At 39.1% G+C, this 20877-nt stretch overlaps 1 protein-coding gene across 6 annotated transcripts in view; it reads right to left on the bottom strand.

Annotated features, from left to right (window-relative positions):
* Window positions 1-20877, bottom strand: part of ANO4 (anoctamin 4) — a 197082-nt gene that overhangs the window by 100341 nt on the left and 75864 nt on the right. For 3 of the 6 annotated variants that reach the window (XM_075749605.1, XM_075749615.1, XM_075749625.1), the window contains exons 3-5: window positions 18029-18139; window positions 9170-9303; window positions 2329-2487 (exon numbers count right to left, since the gene is read on the bottom strand). In XM_075749605.1, the coding sequence (XP_075605720.1) occupies window positions 2329-2487; window positions 9170-9303; window positions 18029-18139 (404 nt within the window). Of the gene's footprint in view, window positions 1-2328; window positions 2488-9169; window positions 9307-18028; window positions 18140-20877 lie in introns of those variants that run through there. The other 3 variants (XM_075749636.1, XM_075749645.1, XM_075749653.1) reach the window with 2 other exon arrangements.

The raw sequence follows: 20877 nt of genomic DNA, 5'->3' as shown, positions 1-20877 counted from the left end.
TGTTTCAAAGAGTATTAAAAAATGAAAACAGTAGCGTCATCAAGAATCTCAGAGCCAGGATATCATAGTTATTTATCTCACTTGTGAGCTACTGTAAAAAAGGATAAATCAATACAGGAACTTTTATATCTGGCTGAAAAGAAAATACAGTATCATTTCCTGGAGTGACCTATATTTTCAATTAACTTACCTAGAGCTTCTATGCATATGATCACATGTGTTGGACTGGGACAACACAGTCATCCTATCCAGACCCAATATACACTGAAAAGCAGGGAGAAGGGTCAGAAAATGATTTATGCTGTTCCACACAATTAGCATTCCCTCTTAGAGCTCTGTTTTCCATACCTTCACTAATTCAATGATCTGTTCCTTGGTCTGGGGTCCCCTCGTTGTTTACTACTGGATATACAGAGCACCAAACCTGACAGAACTTCCACGGGAGTGTGGTGTGGTATAGCTGAAGAACAAGCATGCGAACTCATTGTGGAATACCTGCAAAATGTTATCTTTTTCCAGAGTCAGAAACATACTTGTTGAGACCTTTCCCAGCTATATGATCTTGACATAGTGCCTGAAGTTATCGCAACATTTATGAATTAATTTCAGATTCACTTTCTCATTTCATGCTGTTAAGTGAAAGTCCCTGCACTCGCCATTTCCTGGGTATTTTGCTGTGCTACACTTGTCAGCAAGCCACTGCAGTGCATTTTTCTCTCTCTGCAGTGTTTCTGAGGAATATGGTTTTGAAACTGCAGTGTGAACAGCTCTGTAAGTTTTCCTCTCTGCCACTGATTTCACATTAAAAAGACAGGACTAACACAATCAAATGTCGATATATGAACAGCCGGTAGTCAAAGGAGAATGAACCAACAACCACACGAAATTCATGAAGGTAAAAAGTTTCTGTCAGTCCAGCGGTTACAGCCTATTGCCTCTGTATAAGTTCTGTGGCCAAAGCCACAGGCAATTATCTTGTTTTATCCGGGAGCAAACTTTTCCCAGTGGAAAAAATATATTATATACAAACAACTAGAAAACAGGCCTGCTGTTAAAATCTCCCAGAACTGAAACTCCGAATGATGTGTAGTCTCACCAAAAGGAGAAGTAAAAATAATGAGAAATAATTTAGGCATTAAGAGATCACACCGCTTAGTTTAAACCTGAGTGTTATGCAGTACAGTTGTTACTCTGTGGGGAGGAAGTGTACCAAGAATGTACTTATTTCCTTCAGGATTATAATTCAATTTGGAAACTAATGTGATCATAAAATAGACATGCTAGGGTTTAATTTTAGGTCAGAGTCATATGTTAAAAAAGATTGCTACCCTCGATTTTAGAAACATTAGCCTGCGTCATGTAATACAACCTCATTTTGATCATTCTGAGTTTAGAAAATGTACAATTACTGATGCTGGCAAGAAGTCACACCAAGGCCAAATGAGATTAATAAGAAATAAAACTGCATGTCAGTAGCATAATAGAAACTGAAATGAATAATCAAATGGGCAGAATATTCATGCTGCCTAGGCAGCAAAGTCCAAATAAATGGACTTGAAAGCCACAAGAAAACTCTGTAGTAAGCACTTAAATAATCAGTTTGAACAAGTTTTCTGTGCAGAATTTTGCAATAAGTTTCATAATACTTAAAACGTTAAGTGATTTCACAGTTTTCACTGCTGACCTTTGCACAGCAATAAATCTGCAAAAATCATGAAGTAGGAAAAGATTGGTTTGAAACTATTGGGCAGATGCATCGATAGGGAGGATTCATTCCATGTTCATTTTCTACACTGCCCAAACATCAGAGACTTCTTCAGCATCTCTCCTGGTGGAGACTTTAGACTGTTTTCAAACTACCAAAACACCACTTGAGTCCCTGTGGCTAAGCTGACAGGAAAAGTAAGGCAGGGGTCTAGTTAAGTCTCTGGAAAGAGTACCAAGAGCCTCAGCAGAGAGCGGAGCAAGTGGCTAAAAGGAAACATAGGTGCAGAAATGTGGATTGCGATCAGTAGAATTTAGGCCATCCAAACCCAGCACTCGTTTTCTCTATTGCACAGCACAGTGGATGAAATTCTGTGGCCTACTTGTGCATAAGGTTGAAAAAGATGACTGTAATGGCTTGTTTTGGCCTTCAATCCGTCTGATTTTCCTTTAGGCTATGCTTTCCCACTGCTCTAGCAATAAATAGCCTATATTTAGGCATGCTTAAAAGCATTTTTGCACTCCTACAACAGAGTGAAGGGGTTTCAGAGTAAACAAAACTCATACTCTTAGATTCTACACAGCTCTAAATGTTGGAAGTTTTTTTCAAGAAAGCTCTCTTACCTCTTTTTCCATTTGAAGACCTTCTGCTCTGATATTTCTCTCAAATACCTCCCTCTTTTCTGTCTGTGGATTAGATTTTCTATATACCAGGATGTAGTCAATTCGACATTTCCCATCTCTAAAATATAGTCCATTGGCTTTGTTCTTATCTGGTACTTCCTGTAAAGAGAAAGTCAAACATTTCAGTAATGTTAATTTGTCTTGGTAGTTGCTGCATTGCTGTTTGCATCGGCAGTTTTCAGTAATACTCAACAGGAAAGATAAGGAATCAGAACAAGCTGTTCAAGTTTTCAGATGCCTTACATACAGTGCCTCTGAGGTCATTTGAAATTAGTACAGACTTCCCCATTTCAAAACCAGAAGGTCTTCTTAGGCAGATGTTTGGTCATATAGGCATGGGATAGGAGAGAACAGAGAATTCAAGCCAACCTTTCTCCCCCAACACCCTGCAGAAAATTAGGAATAACTTCTTACATATAAAATAAAGTGGAGAATAGGGGAAATCTACTCAAGTGCAGATTTAAAAATAAGAACTTAGTATGGTAGAGTGTCTTTGTACATGGGAGAAGAACGAACAAACAAAGGCATGAACATTTCCTGTGGTGAGAAATGCTAAAACCTGGCACAGAAATTCTCATTGCTTTGCAATGACTATAGTACCTCTGCCTCACAGGACGCAGAAATGATATGAAGGTCCTGCACCGACATTGTCATACCTCATCAGACTAAAAACAGAGTATTCTTGGCTTGAACAGCTGAGGAAACCCACTGGATTTGTTTGAAAATAATTCCTGGTGTTTGGTCTAGCAGTACATAAATGCAATAAATAATGTTTCTCGGCTATTTCCAGCAAATGCCTGTTCAAATGTTTGCTCTGACAGAAAGAAACAACTCGATTTCAGTCTTAATAAGAGATCAAGCAGGTCCCTCTCCTAAGATCTAAAAGACCAAAATATTGGTCTTTTTTCAGAAATTCAAGAGATGAAACTCGCTACAGATCCTCCTCACAATTTAACAGTACTGCCATATAACACAAGTCCTGCCCAGGGGTTAAGCTTTTGCTTTCAAAAAAGTTGAGATTGTGTGGCAGTTTGTGGGCTGCAGTGTTTTGTACAAGAAATGTGGACTGTAAATGATATATGGGAAGAAACAGCACTCCCTTGGGGCAGTGTAATGGGCAGGGGCCTTCAGGGACCTCGAGATGAGTCCAGCTCCAAGCTGAAGGGAGGGTTAGGCTAATTTGTCTCTGTTTTTCCAGAATTTGCTCAACCATTCATGCCAGAAATAGCCATGTCCTATAATACATGATGAAATCTCAGGGAAAAAAAAAAAGACGACTGTTTTGCCTTTCACATCTGGGAAAAGTAGGGAATTTTCAAAATACTTTCTCCATAGGAGAACTGCTTCTTAATTTAAATCACAAAAAGTGAACATAGTAATAGGACAAATGATTCTTACAGGAAGAAAAAAATAATAATATTCCCATTCAAAGAGTTTAGTGTAAGTTATCTTCCTGATTCTCAGCAGGCATTTTGATTAAATGGAAAAACCAATGAAAGCATCCCAAATGTCCCATCCCCTTGGTACATTCAGTTTACTGAAAGCAGAAAGGGGAATTTTTCTAAGATTCTTTTATTGCAGTGCCTGACTCCTGACACAGCTTAATGCAGAATTGATATAGTGGAACAGTTCTTTGAGCTGAAAAAGAAAGCAAGAAAAAAGATTTAAGCCCTAAGGAAATAGCAGTAACAAACCATTTATATCTATACTGCACATCATGCCGACAAATGATATTATCAGTATATCAGAAGTATTTTTCACAGAGCATTAAATATGGAAACAGCTCAGGAAGCAGAGGGGTTTTTGGTTTTTTCCATAAAATATCTATGTTGAGAAGATGTAAAAAAACTCAAAAGGGTATTTAAGGTTATTGAAATAAAGGAAGGGTGCAGTAGGAGATTGAGAGGCAGTGGGTCACCTTGGTGGTCCTGCTCTGATTTCTAAGCCTCCTGTTGTGCCATCCTTCCTTTCCATAGGTCCTAGAGCCACTATGTGTATTCTAGCAAGTAAAATGGCGTAATAGGAAATGACCTGAGAACAAAGCAATCTGCTGTCCACACTATGTAGGTTTGATGGCTTACTTTGGGCCCCACTCTAGTCTGGGTCCAGGAGACTCACTGGAACACATCTCACAATTTATTTGCACGCAGAAAGAATCCAAGTTTGAAATCCAACACTGCTCTGGAATGCAAACAAAGCATGGGTAGCGGCAACTGAGAGATTCACTTCAAATGTACACTCCTGACCTGAACTAAAATGTTAGCACAGACCCATCCAGAGTGTACCACAAAGAACGTGTCTTTCTCTGTGTGCAGTAGTGACTCCACTGGAAAAACGGATTTGCCCTTTATGCTTCCTGTGTTTCATCTTTCTCTAAAGAAAATTGGTTTGCCCTACGCTGACTCATCAGGGCATGTAGAACCTTACATTAAAGAGCGTCTACGAGATTTAGCTGGGTTATTTGACTTGTAGGACTTCTTCCCCTATAAATATGACTTCCTGAGACAACTACATTCTCTTGGATTTGTGAAACACTCCTAACTACAGTATTGTCATTTTCGTTCAGAAAGGCAGCTTGGACTCTTATCTGCACTTGGAGGTTCTTTTTCATTTTAGGAGCACAGTATGTCAAATCCAGACTGATAAACCCTACTAGACTGGTACGGGCTCTGAGAAGGAACCCTCTCTATTGCCCTCTGTTAGAGCCTTTAAGGCAGCTTTATAGACTGACCCTGACTTACAAGAACTCTGAGGATCTAACCTGATATGGAGACAGAAAGGCTAGCCCAGCAGTGTCAGGAAATAGCAGCTGCATTGTCCACAGTATTCCCGGCTTACACTATTCTAGACAGAGACTTTTCTCTTGCCTTGAGCTTCGCTGACTCTTCTCCAGACATTGCATCTCCTTTCCCTGTGTTATGACTTCAAAATTAAGTTTTCCTAAATTGATTAAAAAAAAAAAAAAATCTAGCGCCAGGTCTGACTGCAGTTTTTGGTGGGAAAGTGGTTTAGTCAGGTATGCCAAACCTCCATTCCTTCATCTGAAAAAGGATGCCAGAAGAAAGTGGAAGAACAGGGAAGACTTCACTCTAGCAAGAAGTTTAGCATTTCTGGCTATCTTTGCATCTTTCTTTGTAATATGCATATCTAAAGTTGTATAACCAGCAACTCTTTTCCAGGGATGCACTGGTTTTCATATTCTCAGACTCACAATTGGGAGCCATCAACATTCATAGACATATGACTCACGCACATATATGCTAGGAGACCTTTAGACTGAAGGGCTTACCCCAAATGTTTCACTATGTAAAATCAGAGGATTTGTAACCTTAACACCTATATAGACTTTAAATGGAACACTTAATTATGGTTGGGGAAATCAAGGAAATTTGAAACTTTACCTGCAGGTCTTAAAAAAAATAAATCAGAAGGGACTCCAATGTTCACTAATTTAATGATAGGTTAGATTCTTTCTTGATTCCTACTTATTTTGGTAGCTGCTTATTATCAGTATGGATTCTCAATGAAAATAGGATCTTTGAATTGTATAGATATCATCTTTTACTGTTGTTTGTGGCTACTTGAAATTAGAGTCCCCTTCATGTGACTTCACAGCTGGTAGAGGGTGTTAACACCTGCACCACTAACAGTGATAACTTATGCAGAAAAAGAGGAACCCAGAACCACCCAGTTTGTAAGGCACAGTTCTAATCAAAGAATGAATGTATTTTCTCTGTGTGTTCTTTTTACCTTAATATCCTTTTGCCCATTTAGATTATAATTTTGCAGAAGCAGCAGCTTTATTTTTCCATGTATTTTCACTGGTTGATATATTCTTCTTGACACCATAATATATTTAATTACATGGAGCTTTTATAATAATAAAATTATCTAGGCTGCAAAATCCAGTGCTCAAAAGTTAGGAAGTAAGAGATTTGTAGTTTTCTCTGAAAGTTTAGATGTCTTTCCATATCCATCCTGATCACTGAAGAAGACAGGGATTTGGTGGAAAAAAAATAAGTAGTTAGCTTGTATACTGGTAAATACACACAAGAAAACTGAGCTGAATTTGCACAACCTATCATAAGTGCCATAAAGAAAATCAGAATTTTGCAATGTGAATGCCTTTTTTCTGCCATAATCTTCAGTGCAAAGTCCAATTTATAAAAGAGACTGTTAAAACAAACTCTATTCTGCACAATATTAATGACACTGCCACCAAACATCAACAGAGTTTGCTGCTTAAAGTGAAGACTATAGGAGTGACTCTTACAATTTTAATTTCAAAACTACCTATATTAGCTGGAATGTCAAGAATCGCTCATATAAACTCATTTAAGTAGAAGTCAAATTTTGTCCCAGCTCTATCATTCTCCCTCATTTGGATAAAGAAGACTAAATTATTACTCCATAGAAAGAAAGGCAGAATTGATGCATACCTGCAGTACAGATCCTAAGCCATTTTCCTTTAATTTTTACCTTCTTTCTGCTGCTTCTCCAGTTCTCACAAAATTAAACTTCAGTGGACATAATACAATATTTTAGTGATAATATGTCCTTGGATTTAAATTGTAAAATGTATAGCTAATTGCTATATTGGCATATGTAAAAAGTATTTTGATCAATGCATGCAAAGGAAAACGTAATTTTTAATTTGCTCAGACTGTAACCATGTTTGAATGAAACATAAAACAAAGGAAAAAACCAACATATCTAGCCAAAGGACAAGCTGAATCCCAATCTGGCCCTGCATCTGTTAAGAAACTGTTGATAAAGCTCTATCCGTAAAGTCTTCATTTGATCTTCTGGTCGAGCACGAACAACTAATAGTTGAAGCAAACAATATTTTAACTTGTCAGCTACACAAAAGTGATAAGAAACCTTTGCTATGTTCTTGTAAATTTTTTTGATTGTAAATTCATTCTAATTAATTCAGACAGGAAACATATTATTTGGCTGCAATGTTAGCTTTAAAACTAAACCAAACAAAAATTAATACATTCAGAGAGACTTTCACACTGAGGCCAGATCCCCTGTCCTGATGGCATTAAGTGGATGAACGGGCTCTCTTAGCTACTAAACTAAACTGAAAGACTGAAAGAAAGCTTGAAGCTTCAGAGTTTACCTCACCACTGTATAGTTGAGCTCCCATATTTATCCATACAAACCATACAACATCTTCACAGTTTATCTTTTCCTTCTGAAATGATGCAGGGGCCAAGTACCTTGAAACTTCTTTTGTAGACAACAGCATCCCTCTGATCCCATTAAAACTTTAAATTTTCTAGGTTCCTCTTATACATATACATGACCTACATTGCTATTTTCCTCAGTTATGCTTATGCAAAAAAAAGATAATCTGTTCATCTAGAAAAATATTCTTCAGACATGTTCCCTTTCCCTTTAAAAAACAACAAAGAATACATCGAACAGGAAAAAGAAGTTCTGCTGTAACAGCGGCATATGTTGCTCTATCTCATCCTCTGTCCTTCTGACCATTTTCTTTTCTCTTTTCCTCTTTAACATGCAAAGATCATGTGCCTTTCACCCATGACCTTTTGTTAGAGACCATATGGTACATGATCCCAAAATGCAACACAGGAATATCATGTCAGGTTAAGCCATTACAATGCAAGCAGGCTAAGAGGGCCCTTTGTAAGTTGTATGGGAAGCTGGGGAAGAGCCATGAGTAAAGGGAAAGATGAAACTGTGAGCAAGGTCAAACACCTCTCTGGGTGCCCTTAATTTTGTTGCTTTAATTATCTGTCTAAACATTCCAGGAGTACAGCTCTCTATGGGCTGAATTTCTAGCACAAGGAAAATCTCTTACTCTCTCCTCAGCAGTGTTTCACAAAAGAACTTGCACCACAAAACCCTCTAGCTCCTGAAAAAGACATAATCTGTAGTTATACCTTCTAAATTTTATCAGAACTAGTAAACAAAACAGGGTCAGGGCAGGGGCTTCAGCAATATCCTATAGTTTTCCATGCTTTTTAATTTGTAGTAGGGTCCCTGCCAGTTCTGCTCTGTACCAGTCAGCCCTCTGCCAAAAAATCCTCAGGCACAGCTTGCAGGTAACATCAGATCATTCCAGTAGGTAGTCCGGATGCAGCCGTACTCCTGAGGTGGGCGAAAGGAGACAAGTCCCTGGTCTCCTCACTCCCCGAGGAGATAGCCCTAACATCCGTGAGCTGTAGGGTAGTTAAAGGTTGTCACATTCCTTTCTGCACAAAAGACACAAAAAGGAATTTAGGCCCAAATTTTCATCCTTGGGTCCATGATGCTTTGCCTGCCACAGGACACAATTTAAAAGGGGTTATGTGCTGAATGATTCCTCCCTGGTCTGTTCTCTGAATTACCATTATGCACCATCAGGTCACTTGTTCTTCACTGCAAGGGAATGCGTCACATACCAGATACCCAATGCTTCTCACGAGAGATTTATGATAAATTATCCTCCTCCCTCCTTCCCCCCAAAGGATCAATATAGGGAAAACTTTTCCATTATTTTCAGAAGCAGTGAAGCATTAGACTTGGCTAGTTCAGAAAACAAGCAGACAACAAAGGCCTGTATAGACTTTTCAATGGGGTTGCATGAAATCAATAAAACCTTCTTTTAACTTGAGATATTTTATATTTCAGCATTATAATCTTAGAATGGAAAAACAGTCCCCATGACAAAGGTCAGACACAAGAAAAAGATTTTAAATCAAATTACATTTATTCCCTCTTTATAATAGGCATGAATAATTATTACATTAATAATTTTGTGTGTTCTTACCTCTCCCACAACTTCCAACCTGCTGGCATCATCAGAAGTACTGGTCAAATTACCATGGTGAAGCAGGGAGTCGTCATCTTTGGAAGGGCTGTTCACGCCTTCTAACTCATCAAAAAAAATGTTGACATCCTTAGCTACTAAAAACAAAAATAAAAATATACATTCAAATCACCATTGAGTCAAATGAAGACACCGAGTGTAACACATTATCAGCAATCCCACTTTTTAGTTCTGGCTTAAGTATCTACTATGTAAAATTTAAAGTCTGATATGCATTGGAGGAGTGCTTTCTTCAACAGCAAGCCACATAACGATTTAGGATACCACAATACCTCTCTGATGACAAATGAGTAATCTTCTGTCACAATAAAACATATATTAGCTATCTCCTTGGCTTCCCTTGGGGTAAGTGGCTTAAACAATTGCCTTTTGCATTACTATGGTCTCCAAAAATTTCTTATTATAAAGAAGCAGATTTTTAATCTACTACATAAAGTATCAACTTAGAAATTGTACAGAGCTGTGGGGCAGCCAGAGGCAGAAGACGTCAAATAAGTACTGTTACTTGAAAGGCATTGAATAAATGATCCTGGGCAGAAGTTTGCCTTTGCACAATTTGGCATGTTTTGTTGCATGTAAAGCTGGCACGTTCAGATCTACCTACTGCGCAGCCCTCAGTCGTGCATGAAGCAATAGCTTAACTCTATTCAAGGCTGGCACCGTACTCAAGATTAGAGCAGCGCTAGCTTTAGGGTGATGTTCCCTGCTCTGCTGAGCAAGGAGGCGATGAGAAGCCGTGGGCAGAGCTGCTGTGCGTATCGTGGTCCCACATAAGGGCCGTTGATCTGCTGACCGAGTGGCTGTCGGATGGGAGACGCAAGGCGGGCAGGCTGCGGCCGGCGAGCTCCACCTTTGCACCCCATATGCTACGGGTCTGGTGCCAAAGTCTGATGGAGAGGTGTGTGGCGGAGGGAAGAAAAATGCCTTTTCTGAGGATCAAGCTTCAATTATGGACAGACTTCATCTCTCCAACCTCATGTTTCATAGGCAAAATCCAGAATTACGACAGTAGAGTCGTAACTGTTAGAAGGGACCCCCAAAGGTCAGCTACTGAGTCTCTTCCCCTGACTAGAGCAGGATCAAACATCTATTGTTCTTGATGGAAATTTGTCTAACCCATTATCCCTCACACTTTTTTTCAAACTTGACTGACTTTTGGAATCACTTTTCTGTTGTGCAATAACCTCCTGATCTTTTTGCTTCTCTGCAGCTCCCCTAACTTAGTGACAGGCAGTTGTAATTCCTGTTGACAAGAATTTATATTAACAGGGAAGAGCCAAAAATCTCTAATTGCTGGCGGCAACTTAGTTACATTTCTAACTCCTGGCTGCAGGTGTAAAAATCCATTCCCCTACTGTGGAGAGACCTGGCAGCTGAATAGCTGCCAGAAATTAAAGGCCATTAACTGTTCCCAGCCATCACGAGCATTTTGTGACCTCCTTTTTACCTTTCCCTTCTTCAGGGGCTATAGCCCAGTTTAAGAAACCTTTTAAAAAAAATCTCCGATGCTACTGACTCCGCAGTCTCTGCAGGTGGCCTATTTTTTACTATCACAAGCAGGAGAAAGTTTTCTTCATAATATACATCCTGAATATGCACATATGTTGCAATTTAAATATATTACTCTTTTCCTATCAACCAATCATGAACATGGGGAAGAGATTACTCCCTTTTTGTATATGTCTTTTACAGTATCTGAAGTCTGTTATTACAGCTGTAGGTAGGTAAAAAAGAAAATCCTATCAAAATATTCAAGAAATCGTCTTCATTTTCATGCATAAAATAAGGACAGGGTTAATGAAATACATTGCATCTTCAATCACAATACTTTTGCTTATAAAACCACTAAAAATTTCAGAAACAACAGAAAAGTCTTCACATTCAAATGAATCAACTCTAGATACTAAGCTAATGTATTAACCTAAGCAGCGTAATTTTTAATGGGATTCCAGTTTTTAATACTTTTAACAGCATTTTTTTCCATGTAGCAACAGAATGATAAGAATCTGTGCCAGAATTACAGTTTTTAAGATAGCATGCTACTCCTCAAGTTTAGCGATTTTGGGGTTGCATACTGACTAATCTATCTATCATTCTTTGTATCCTAACATTAGTATTGCACAATACTTAATCCTTACTTAACACTTCATATCATAATTCATCAGTTTTAGATAGCGTTCTCTGTTCTGCAGGATCTCAATCAGCTTTTACAGAGGTACCGGGAGTAATAGCTTCACCTACTCCACTCTCTTTTATAGCATGCATATCATCATAGTCTGTGAACACATCAGAGGTATAAAACCTCTTTTTGCAGATACTAAGTTTCACTTGTTGGTTTTACTATCACTCCATTTATTTTACTTATCCTTCTTTTGCAAGAAGTGCCAGGATATCATTAGAGATAAATATCTAGGACTGAGTTTTCAGCTTTAAAACTGGCCTTGGCTTCACACCATCCTGTTCCCAGTTAGGGGTGAGCTTACTAAGAGGGGTGGAGAAGAGCATCCTGGTGTCGTTTTGGTTTATGTGATGGGGAGAGCCCGCAGCTCCTCAGTGTCACTGTGCCTGCATCCAACTTGTCCTAGGACAAACTACAGAGGTTTTAGGAGACTTAGAAGGCAAAAAAACAGGCTCCAATTTGTACCACATGCAGCAACAATGTTAAAGAATTATTTGCCACCTTGATCTATTTCAATATACAGCAATCATACTAGAAATGCCTATAAAAGACAGGGGAACCGCCGCAAGACAGCACAGTCTAACCACTTGCCCTTCACTATCCTTACTGTTTCAAAGGGCAAGACTGGAAACATTCCACTCCATCAGATAATAATCTGGTGGTAGATCATGACCAGCTTTTGCATACATGCTCATATGAGAAGAATTCACCTGAATACTCAACAGAAAGAACTACTGAAACAAAATATTTTGAATTACTTGAAACTTCACTGAACTGAAACACAGCAGAGTGCCTCCATGAGAGCGACACATGAACCTGTATATGATCAACAGCTCAATATAGTCTGAAAACAACTGTGGCAAATACAAAAATAATTAAATAGTGAAGCCTTCTGAAGATTATGCAAGATACCTATCTATTGCAGACAGCAGCAATGAAAGGTGTAAAAATGAAAGTTTTATCTGTATGCTACGCTCAAGGGAATTTGAACTAGCTTTTTCGTGCCACTAAGACTGCCTTGGTATAAAAGATGAGGCCTTTGAGATACTAGAATTGCTGCTTCCTGAACTGCCAGTGATGGTTTGCGTTGCAAAATAGATGGTGTTTAAGTGGGTGGTTTGAGATACACAACTTGGTGTGTAAGAGAGTGAATGTTTTGGGGAGGTTCAAGCAGAGAATTACTGGATTATTCTGAGGACTTGTGAGGAGCAGAAAAATCTTATTTCAAGGTCACTTTAAAATCCAGCCCATCTCAGCAGTGACTAGAAGCTGTGGAATCAGTGGATCTCAGCTCGTTGTTGAAATTAGCTACCAGAACCTGTCCAGATTGCCTGTAGTAGAGAATTGCTTATATTAGAAGTAAGCAGATAATTGGCATGCTGGTGGGTAGCTTCAGCAAATAGCATAAGTAGTGAAGAGACGTGCTGAACTACCTTGTCAGTGCTAACGGTGTCTGTTACCTTCTTCCAGTTGCACTAAAGGTGTGCTGCTGGTAAGAAAGTGGAGCTCTTTACCCCACAGTTGCTTTACTGTGTATGTTTTTGAAAATACACTCTTAGTATTTCAATCACTGACACTCAACATGGGGCTCTAACATTTGCTGAGCGCATTTTTCTACCCCAAGTCTCATTGGATACTTTAAAAAAAAAAATAATCTGTTCCACAAAACTATATGAATACTTTAAAAAGCAAATTCTGTTTGCTTTACTTTTATAATGGTGATGGTACTTCCAAGCCAATTCTCCTGCCTGTGTAGCTAGTTCAGCCACTCTGCTCCAATGGACGTGAACAGCTATGCTGCCAAATGTCGCTACAGGCATAATCAGGGCCCCATCTTTTCTGTCCTCTTCAGATCATGACATGCATATATCCACAAATGACCTTAAAAGAATGATATATAATAATTTTATCATATATATGCTATTTGGGAGAAAGACTGGCGCTAGTGTATAGTCATGTCTTTTTAAGAAGTGAAATTTAACAGCAATATGAAGCAGCATGCACATTGCTACAGGAGATACTAAGAATTCCCCCTCTGCTTTTAGATCAACTTAAATATGCAAGCTCTTTTCTCCCCCTCATGTTCCATTTTGTGGCAAGAAATCAAAAGGACTTGATAATTCAGAATCCCTTGAGGTGCTGGAAAAATGTGGATATACAAATAGTTTTTACCCCAAATACAGCAGAACCACATATTCTGAAAACTGAATGCTGGGAAGTTCTGAGCGAGAGTCCGTGCATAATCTCAGTGGGTCCACAAGCCACTTTGGACCAACAGGCTGACTTAGGTAGGGCTCAAAGATAAGATAACTCCTTTAATATTCTGAAGATGCATGCTCAAAACCTGAGGTGCCTAAAAATAAGAATTTTCATTAAAAAATGGGACCTGACTATGTTTTTGTGTGGCAAGATGGAAGCATCCTTAGAGATCATGTTTCTTTAATTAACTGTCATTTTATTACCAATTATCACACCAAGCCATTGAGTATACTCTAGCTTTGCATAATGCAAGCTGAAGAGCAGTATTCCAGAAACTGCTCTTTGGAAGCTTTTAGGCCTGTCAGTAACACTGAAGAGTGAATTTCCTTAAAAATTCATACTGGCAATGTTTGTAATAAGTATAGAGCATTTCCACATGTTAATGGTGGTGGAAAAAAATGATTTGGTTTAAAAGCACCAATATTGGAGAACACCCCTTAATAAAAATCCTGAGTAGAAAATATCTGTTTTGCAGTGACTTGCAAAACAGAAAAATTCAAGTATGAAAAACCAAGAACCTTTCTGCATCTTGTTGTAATACATGTCAGGTTTTTACAGCATCTATTTGGATTTTTCCATACAAACATTTTTCTGCGCTTGGTAAGGCTGGCAAATACAATTTACAAATCTTTGCTTCAAGGAGGCCATCCTACAGATACCACGGAGCCCAGAACTTTCTGTCACATTAAATGCTAAATTCAGTAACTACACAGTGGATCAGCAACCCTGTCTCAGGAAACTCGCTGATTTCTGGCTTCCATATTATGAGAATTAAAATGAGAGAATCAAATTATTTTTTATTAAATCTAGTGAGAGTCAAGGTAAACTGGATTTTGAAAAAGATTCTAAAAAGTCAGAGATTTCTTAGAATTTTTACTTTACTGCAATGGCAATTAAGTTTCACACATTGAAGCAAATTATAGGAATTCATTAAAAAAGCTTGAAATCCGAGCTCTTTTTTAAAAAAATAAAACTGTTTATTACTGTTCCACAAGAACTCCATCTTCTCAGTGTAAAAACTAGGAAACAGCCATGAAAGCCTTTGCTAGCTTTTGCCATGGCCCTGAGGGCACCCCCAGCACCGACTATCCCTGTCTGGACCCCCGGGACTCCCCCCACCCTGCCCAGGTCCCAGGACCCCATCTCAGCCCCCCAGGGCCATCAGTCCCTGCCGCAGCGATGCCGCAGCAGGGCCGGTCTCCAGCTGCCCACGGCCCTGCCCGGCCACGGCCCCGCTGCACCAGGGGGGTGCCCGATGCCCGGGGCTGCTCCTGGTGCCCCCCAGCTGCCCTGCTCCTGGCTGGGGCTGTGGGATGAGTGCAGGCTGTGAGTAGGCAACAATAGGGAATTCTGGTTTGTATTTGACAGATTCATGCAGATCCTTGACACCTCTGCTGTCTAGTTTACAAGTTTGGTTTAGGTCAGATGCATCACCCTGTTTTGCAATGCCAGTGCAATCCCCTATTTTATACTGCGTGTCTATAGCCATTTTCAGAGTAGTAATGCTTGCTTCTGGACTGTCTCTGATAGCCTACAGATAATTTCTGAATATTATGTGGTCAAGAAGAAAGTGTTTTACAAAAGACTTACCATGAATCTTTACAAAAAATGTGTTTAAGACTCTACCATGAACTACGGTACTTAAATGCAGAATTTAGCTCTTATGCAATAGAAATTACTTTTTAAGTCTTTTATAATAGTAGTATATTCACATAAAAGTAAATAATGAGATGGTAAATCTTTATCTTCAGTTGCAATCTAAGAGATTCAGTAAGGTAAAAGAAAAAAAAATTACAGTAGCTTTAGAGCAAAATGTTTAAGTAACTAAATTTAAAAAAGAAAAAAATCTGTGCTATTGAATGATCACTCTTGGCAGTCTACCAAACAGAAAGATAGTTAAAGTTTCACAAGGCACCTCCTGAATAGAAAAATGCTCAGGAACTTCGTGTTAGCAAGAAAAAATATGCGGTACTTCAAAGCATCATGAGCCTTTTTAAATTTTCATTTACATTTTAAATTTTCATTTAATTTTCATTAACAACAACTGGGAAAAAAAGTAACAATGACTATTCAGAGCAACCACCCTAGCAAGAATATTGAGGCATGTTTATCCTAATTATTCGATATTCACAACAGACTGCAGGTGACAAGACACTCCCCTGGACACATAACAAGCCTTTGCAAACTGGGTTGTACAGTCATAGCAATCCTTTTGTCTTTCCAGAGGAAAATGTAGCTGAAGGACATAGAGATTAACTTCCCAACAGCAACTGTGTCTGGTCTGGATAGAGAAAAAACACTGTCTCTAAGCTTGTAAAAGCTGCATCCTTCTCAAATGGCTCTGAAATAATCTAGAAATCAAAATATTAAGTCTTAAAAGACTCTTTGTTGAATGCTATTAAATTTTGAAAAGATATTCGAATTGCTAGAACACTTTGGGAGCCTACTTCTATTCAGTGTATATCCATTAATCACTTGCAAATACTTGTTTTACTTAGGGTACGATTCACTTACATTTACACATCCACAGTGCAGACGTTTGTGTCTAAACTGTGGTTGTGATTCAAGTTAACTTACCTCCCTAAATTCCACCTGCAGGCAACAGAGGCAAATAGCCACTCCCAAGTTGCAGGTCATCTAACCTATGTTAGACACCTACTTTAAAATGAGACAAACTGGGCTGTAGACATGTGAGTTACCTTCTGTTGATTGCAAAGGGAGCTTAGACAATGAATTCAGATCTTGATACCTTCATTGCAAACCCCCATGTTCAAGTCAGATGAATGCCGCCTTTACGGCCACAGAAAAATGGTGTACTTTTAAAAGAAACTGGGGGTTTTATCTAGAAGTTTAACAGTTGAGATTATAAGCAAACCTGTGCCCTATTGAATGAAAATTTGAGATTATTCAGCACAGGGATATAATCACAGAATATGATATTAAAAATATGACACAGTACCAAGGGAAGTTGAGATATGGCCATTTTAAAAAGAAGTTGGACAAAGACTGTTAACAAATCTGTTTTAAACAGATTAATAAATCTGTTAATAAATCTGTTTTAAACAAACTATTCTCAGCCATGTGCTTGAAATGGAGAAGATAACTGTTTCTTGTATTCCAATATGGTCTCTTCCCAACTTGAATTTGCTTATCCCTGTTTGTCTCATCTGTTCAGCCCCTGAAAGACGACAGTGCCTTTTCAGTCTCTCCAGTCCACATCCCAACTGGCCCCAGGCCTATATCTGGGCTGTGCGGGTGTGGAGAAGAGGGGAGAAAGCAAAATCTCATATTAAGATTTCCTGACGGGAAAAGCCTTTTAAGTTATAAGACACAGGGTTCATCCTAAACCTACAGCTTAAATAATGAGGTGATTCAAATCCAAATTATTACCCCATCATCATACTAACCTGAGATTTTTCCTTCCACCTCCAAACTAATACCACCACCAAATGACCTGATCCTACCACTGTATGGTTCCTTGTTCATATGGCAAAAATCAGTAGGAGTGCAGGGTTTTACACGTTCTTATGCATCTTTTATCATTCAAGAATATAAGTTGCTGTTTCTTACTTTAGAAAATTGCTACACAAAACATCCAGTTTTATTTTAAACTGGAAAAAAGGGAAACCAGGAAGCCATGCCATGCATTTTGATTCTTAGCCTGCATAAGAGTTTTCAATCTATTATGGAAAATTCCCACTGAATTTCCAGATTCTTTTGGATTCTGGAGTTCCATCAGTTTTGGTTAGCGGTGTGTGTCTTCCGCTGTTGTTAACAAGAGCAGTATTTCTTCTAGCATAAGTCTCGAGATCATTCTGCAGTTACATTTAAGAAGGGTGGACCAATCAATTCTTATTCCACAGCACATTACATGTGAAAAGAGATGGTTTCATGCAGTATCTAAGATATGCAGACCTTCAGTTGTTGTGACAAGCTCATCAATTCTGCTCTCAAAAATTACCAGCTGCAAAAATGTGAATATACCCCAACACTTCGGAACAGCTGGAACTTCAAATCCAGTCTTAGATCCCAGATTTCAGCATTTGCATGACATTATTAGTTCACACATCCATTCAAGAGTGTAAAGAATGGATTACTTTTACTGATTACTTCTACATAGGAAATATATACTGCTGAAATCCCCAGGCACATAACTCAAATCGTACTGTGACTTCTCTGATAGTAAAGGATTTCTTACTGGCCTTCCATAACACATTGAACTTTCTCAGAGATTTTAGTAATACATACTACTCACTTATCATTCAGTTCATCACTTTGTATGTTTCTTCAGTTATAATTTCAATGCATCTCAATTGATTCTTCTACCATAAACCAAATTTTGCATCCAAGGAATAACTTACTTTCTTGTATTGCATTAAGAATTTCTGAAAAGTCCACATCTGTCTTCTGTATGTCTGGTTTTATCCATATTTGTGTTTCCAGCCGGTTAACCTGCAAATCCTCTCTTCCTTCTGAAGAAATTGAAGAGATTGATGGAGTTTGTGACAGTGCGGTAGAAAATCCAGCCAAGAGGCTTTCAGGTGAGGGAACATACACGTCGAATTAAGCTATTTAATTTTTTTCCCCCTAGCAGAACCAATTTTTCTCCAAAACAAAGCAGCTTTAGATAGAACATGGACTGATTTAAAGCTAAATAGAATGAGACAACAACATTCTCTGCTATCAGCAATGATGCAGAGTCACCACTGGTGAGTCCCTCGTTCAGGTGAACACATGCTGCCATGCCATGAGCATCCCCTCACCATACCAGCTACAAAACTAACTCTGAAATGTGACAAATTACACAGCACTACAGGAACAACCAGGCTAAAATAAAACACACTAACACACACAGAATGAATTAAGTCTCAAGACAGAAAACAACCATCAGGACAAAACCAGCACGGACAGCATGTTTCAGCCACAGGACACCATATGTTCTCACATGCCAAGCTGATGGCATGCCATGGTCTAGGAAGCACTCCAGTACTGCAGTCCATTTTGAAGGGGGTCACACTGGTCTATAATGGTTGCTGTTTAAAAGCACACAGAATAAAAACTTAGGCTAGTGGGTCATGGTTTCAAACCTATTTGCACATGTAAATAGGCACAAGATTTGCCTATTTCAGTGTTCTTTCAACATGAGCAAAGAATGGAGAAAGTTTTGAACACACAACTTGTCCATGTAAAGGAAGGTAGCTACACGTCAAAAGTAGACCGGAAAAGGTACTGGGCAAACAGGCTTAAGCTGCTGGCTGCAGGGTACTCTGATACAGCCAGAGATGAGGAGGAAGCTACTGGGCATATGGCCAGTTTTTAAAGAGTGGCAGCAAAATCTGACCTTTCACAAAGGCATCTGTTAGAAGCGATGCTCTTGAGTAACTAATACAGAGTTAGCAGAGAGCTGCAGCGGTCAGGGACATATCTGGGAAAGGACTTCACAACAAAAAGGCCACGGTGGAAGAAGAAACCTTTAGACCATTTAGTCCATTACTCATGCTTTTGATGGAAGCAGTTTCCTTCTACTGTCTGCCTATAACAAACTGGTCTTGTTTACAATTCTCTTCTAGCCCACTGTATCTTCCCCCTCCCCTTGCCAAACGACTATCTCACCACCACCTTGATGAGAGCTACGAGTTATACTCCTGGGCACAAAATTACTCAACCCTATTTTAAAGACCCTTCTTCACTTTTTGGAAATACAGATCTCAAAAAGGGTATACATACACCAGTTTCAGCCTTTTTTACTTCCCAATGTTAAAATATTATAAACTCAAACCATCTCATGCTTGCCCGAGCATATTCTTTTGTTCCACAGCAAAGACCCACTGTTAACGTCAGAGACGGCTCCCCTTGTAGATTCCTGTAAAGTGATCTGTCACATCAGTAGCAGGAGTCAGCATTTAATGATGTAGAACAAAGAGAATTTCTTAAGTGAGACAGCTGATTATTCATATAATAGCAGCCTAGGGAAATCTGCAGATGGCCTCAGAGGTGGGAGGCTAGGCTTTACCCCAGAAGAGAATTCTGGGGACAAAGGAAAAATACTGCAGCTGCTGGAAAAGACATATAAACGATAGGATAGAGGTAGAGAAGGAAGTACTAGACAGCGATTCAGTTAAGCAGCTTTGCAAGTCATATCACTCAGTTTCTTGTTAAATACTTAGCTACGACTTTTAACATAGACAATTACATATTTGCACCCTCAAAGCCTTTCTTCTCCATTTCAACCCTAGTTAGAGCAAAATAATGACACTACTGACAAATATAAAATACCCCCTCCTCCCCAAAGCCCTCCATCCTTGTTACACCCAAATGACTGCTCCTCAGGACCCTCGAAGGTAGCAGGATCCCTGCAGCATCTCCAACAGATCTGAACTATTTGGGCCGAGGAGAGAGGAAGTGACAACCAGCCAGCAATGGCTGTCCCCAAGTGCTGATATCAGATGGACTATCTAATCACAGGCTTCTTGATAAAATGAAGCTGTTGGAGAAGGTACATATTCAATTTCAAAGCCATTTTTTAATTAATGAAAAAGACTGTCTAGAAAGGGGTCAGAAAATGTCCAGCCAAAACCTGACTGTTGTTCAGCCTAACACAGCCTACAAAGCCAAGACAAGTTTTGCTGCGTTCAAATCTCCTCTCCTGTATTTGAGTCATTTGCAGTACGGGGAGCTTCCAGCAATCCACACAAGCAACAGTCTCATATGATTCTCTGACTTGCAGTAGCCTTAACATCTGCCCTCACTGCACAAGTGTCAGACCAACAACATCATCCTCTGAGTTTACTCAAAATTATAAGCGTAATCTTCTACCAGTCATTCATGATTTAATGCATGGCTAATCACAAACTTGCCTTCAGCAACACAAGGAGAAAAAGAAATGTATCTGCTGACGTCATAACTTCTAAATAAGTGATTTCCAGAACACTTTCTTCTCCCACTATCTTCATGGTGTCAATAAACAGACATGAATCAGGGCATATTTGCTTCTACCCTCTTCCATCTCTCTCAGCACCCACTTTGCAGGTGGGAGCGCTGCATTTTTTAGCTCAGAGAAACAACCTCTACTTCAGGGGTCATGGACTGACCAAATTAGCATTTGCTGATTTGTTGAAGGACAGAGGTTTTAGCCCAGCAGCCCTTTGGAAAAAGCCACAGTGTTCTCTCCCATGTCCAAAAAAAAGATTTATTTTCATTATCTTACCAC

The sequence above is a fragment of the Balearica regulorum genome, chromosome 1 (assembly GCF_011004875.1).
Source record: "Balearica regulorum gibbericeps isolate bBalReg1 chromosome 1, bBalReg1.pri, whole genome shotgun sequence".
NCBI classification, from domain to species: domain Eukaryota; kingdom Metazoa; phylum Chordata; class Aves; order Gruiformes; family Gruidae; genus Balearica; species Balearica regulorum.
Note: the sequence above shows the minus strand (reverse complement) of the source record. Positions and strands in the feature narration are given on the sequence as shown.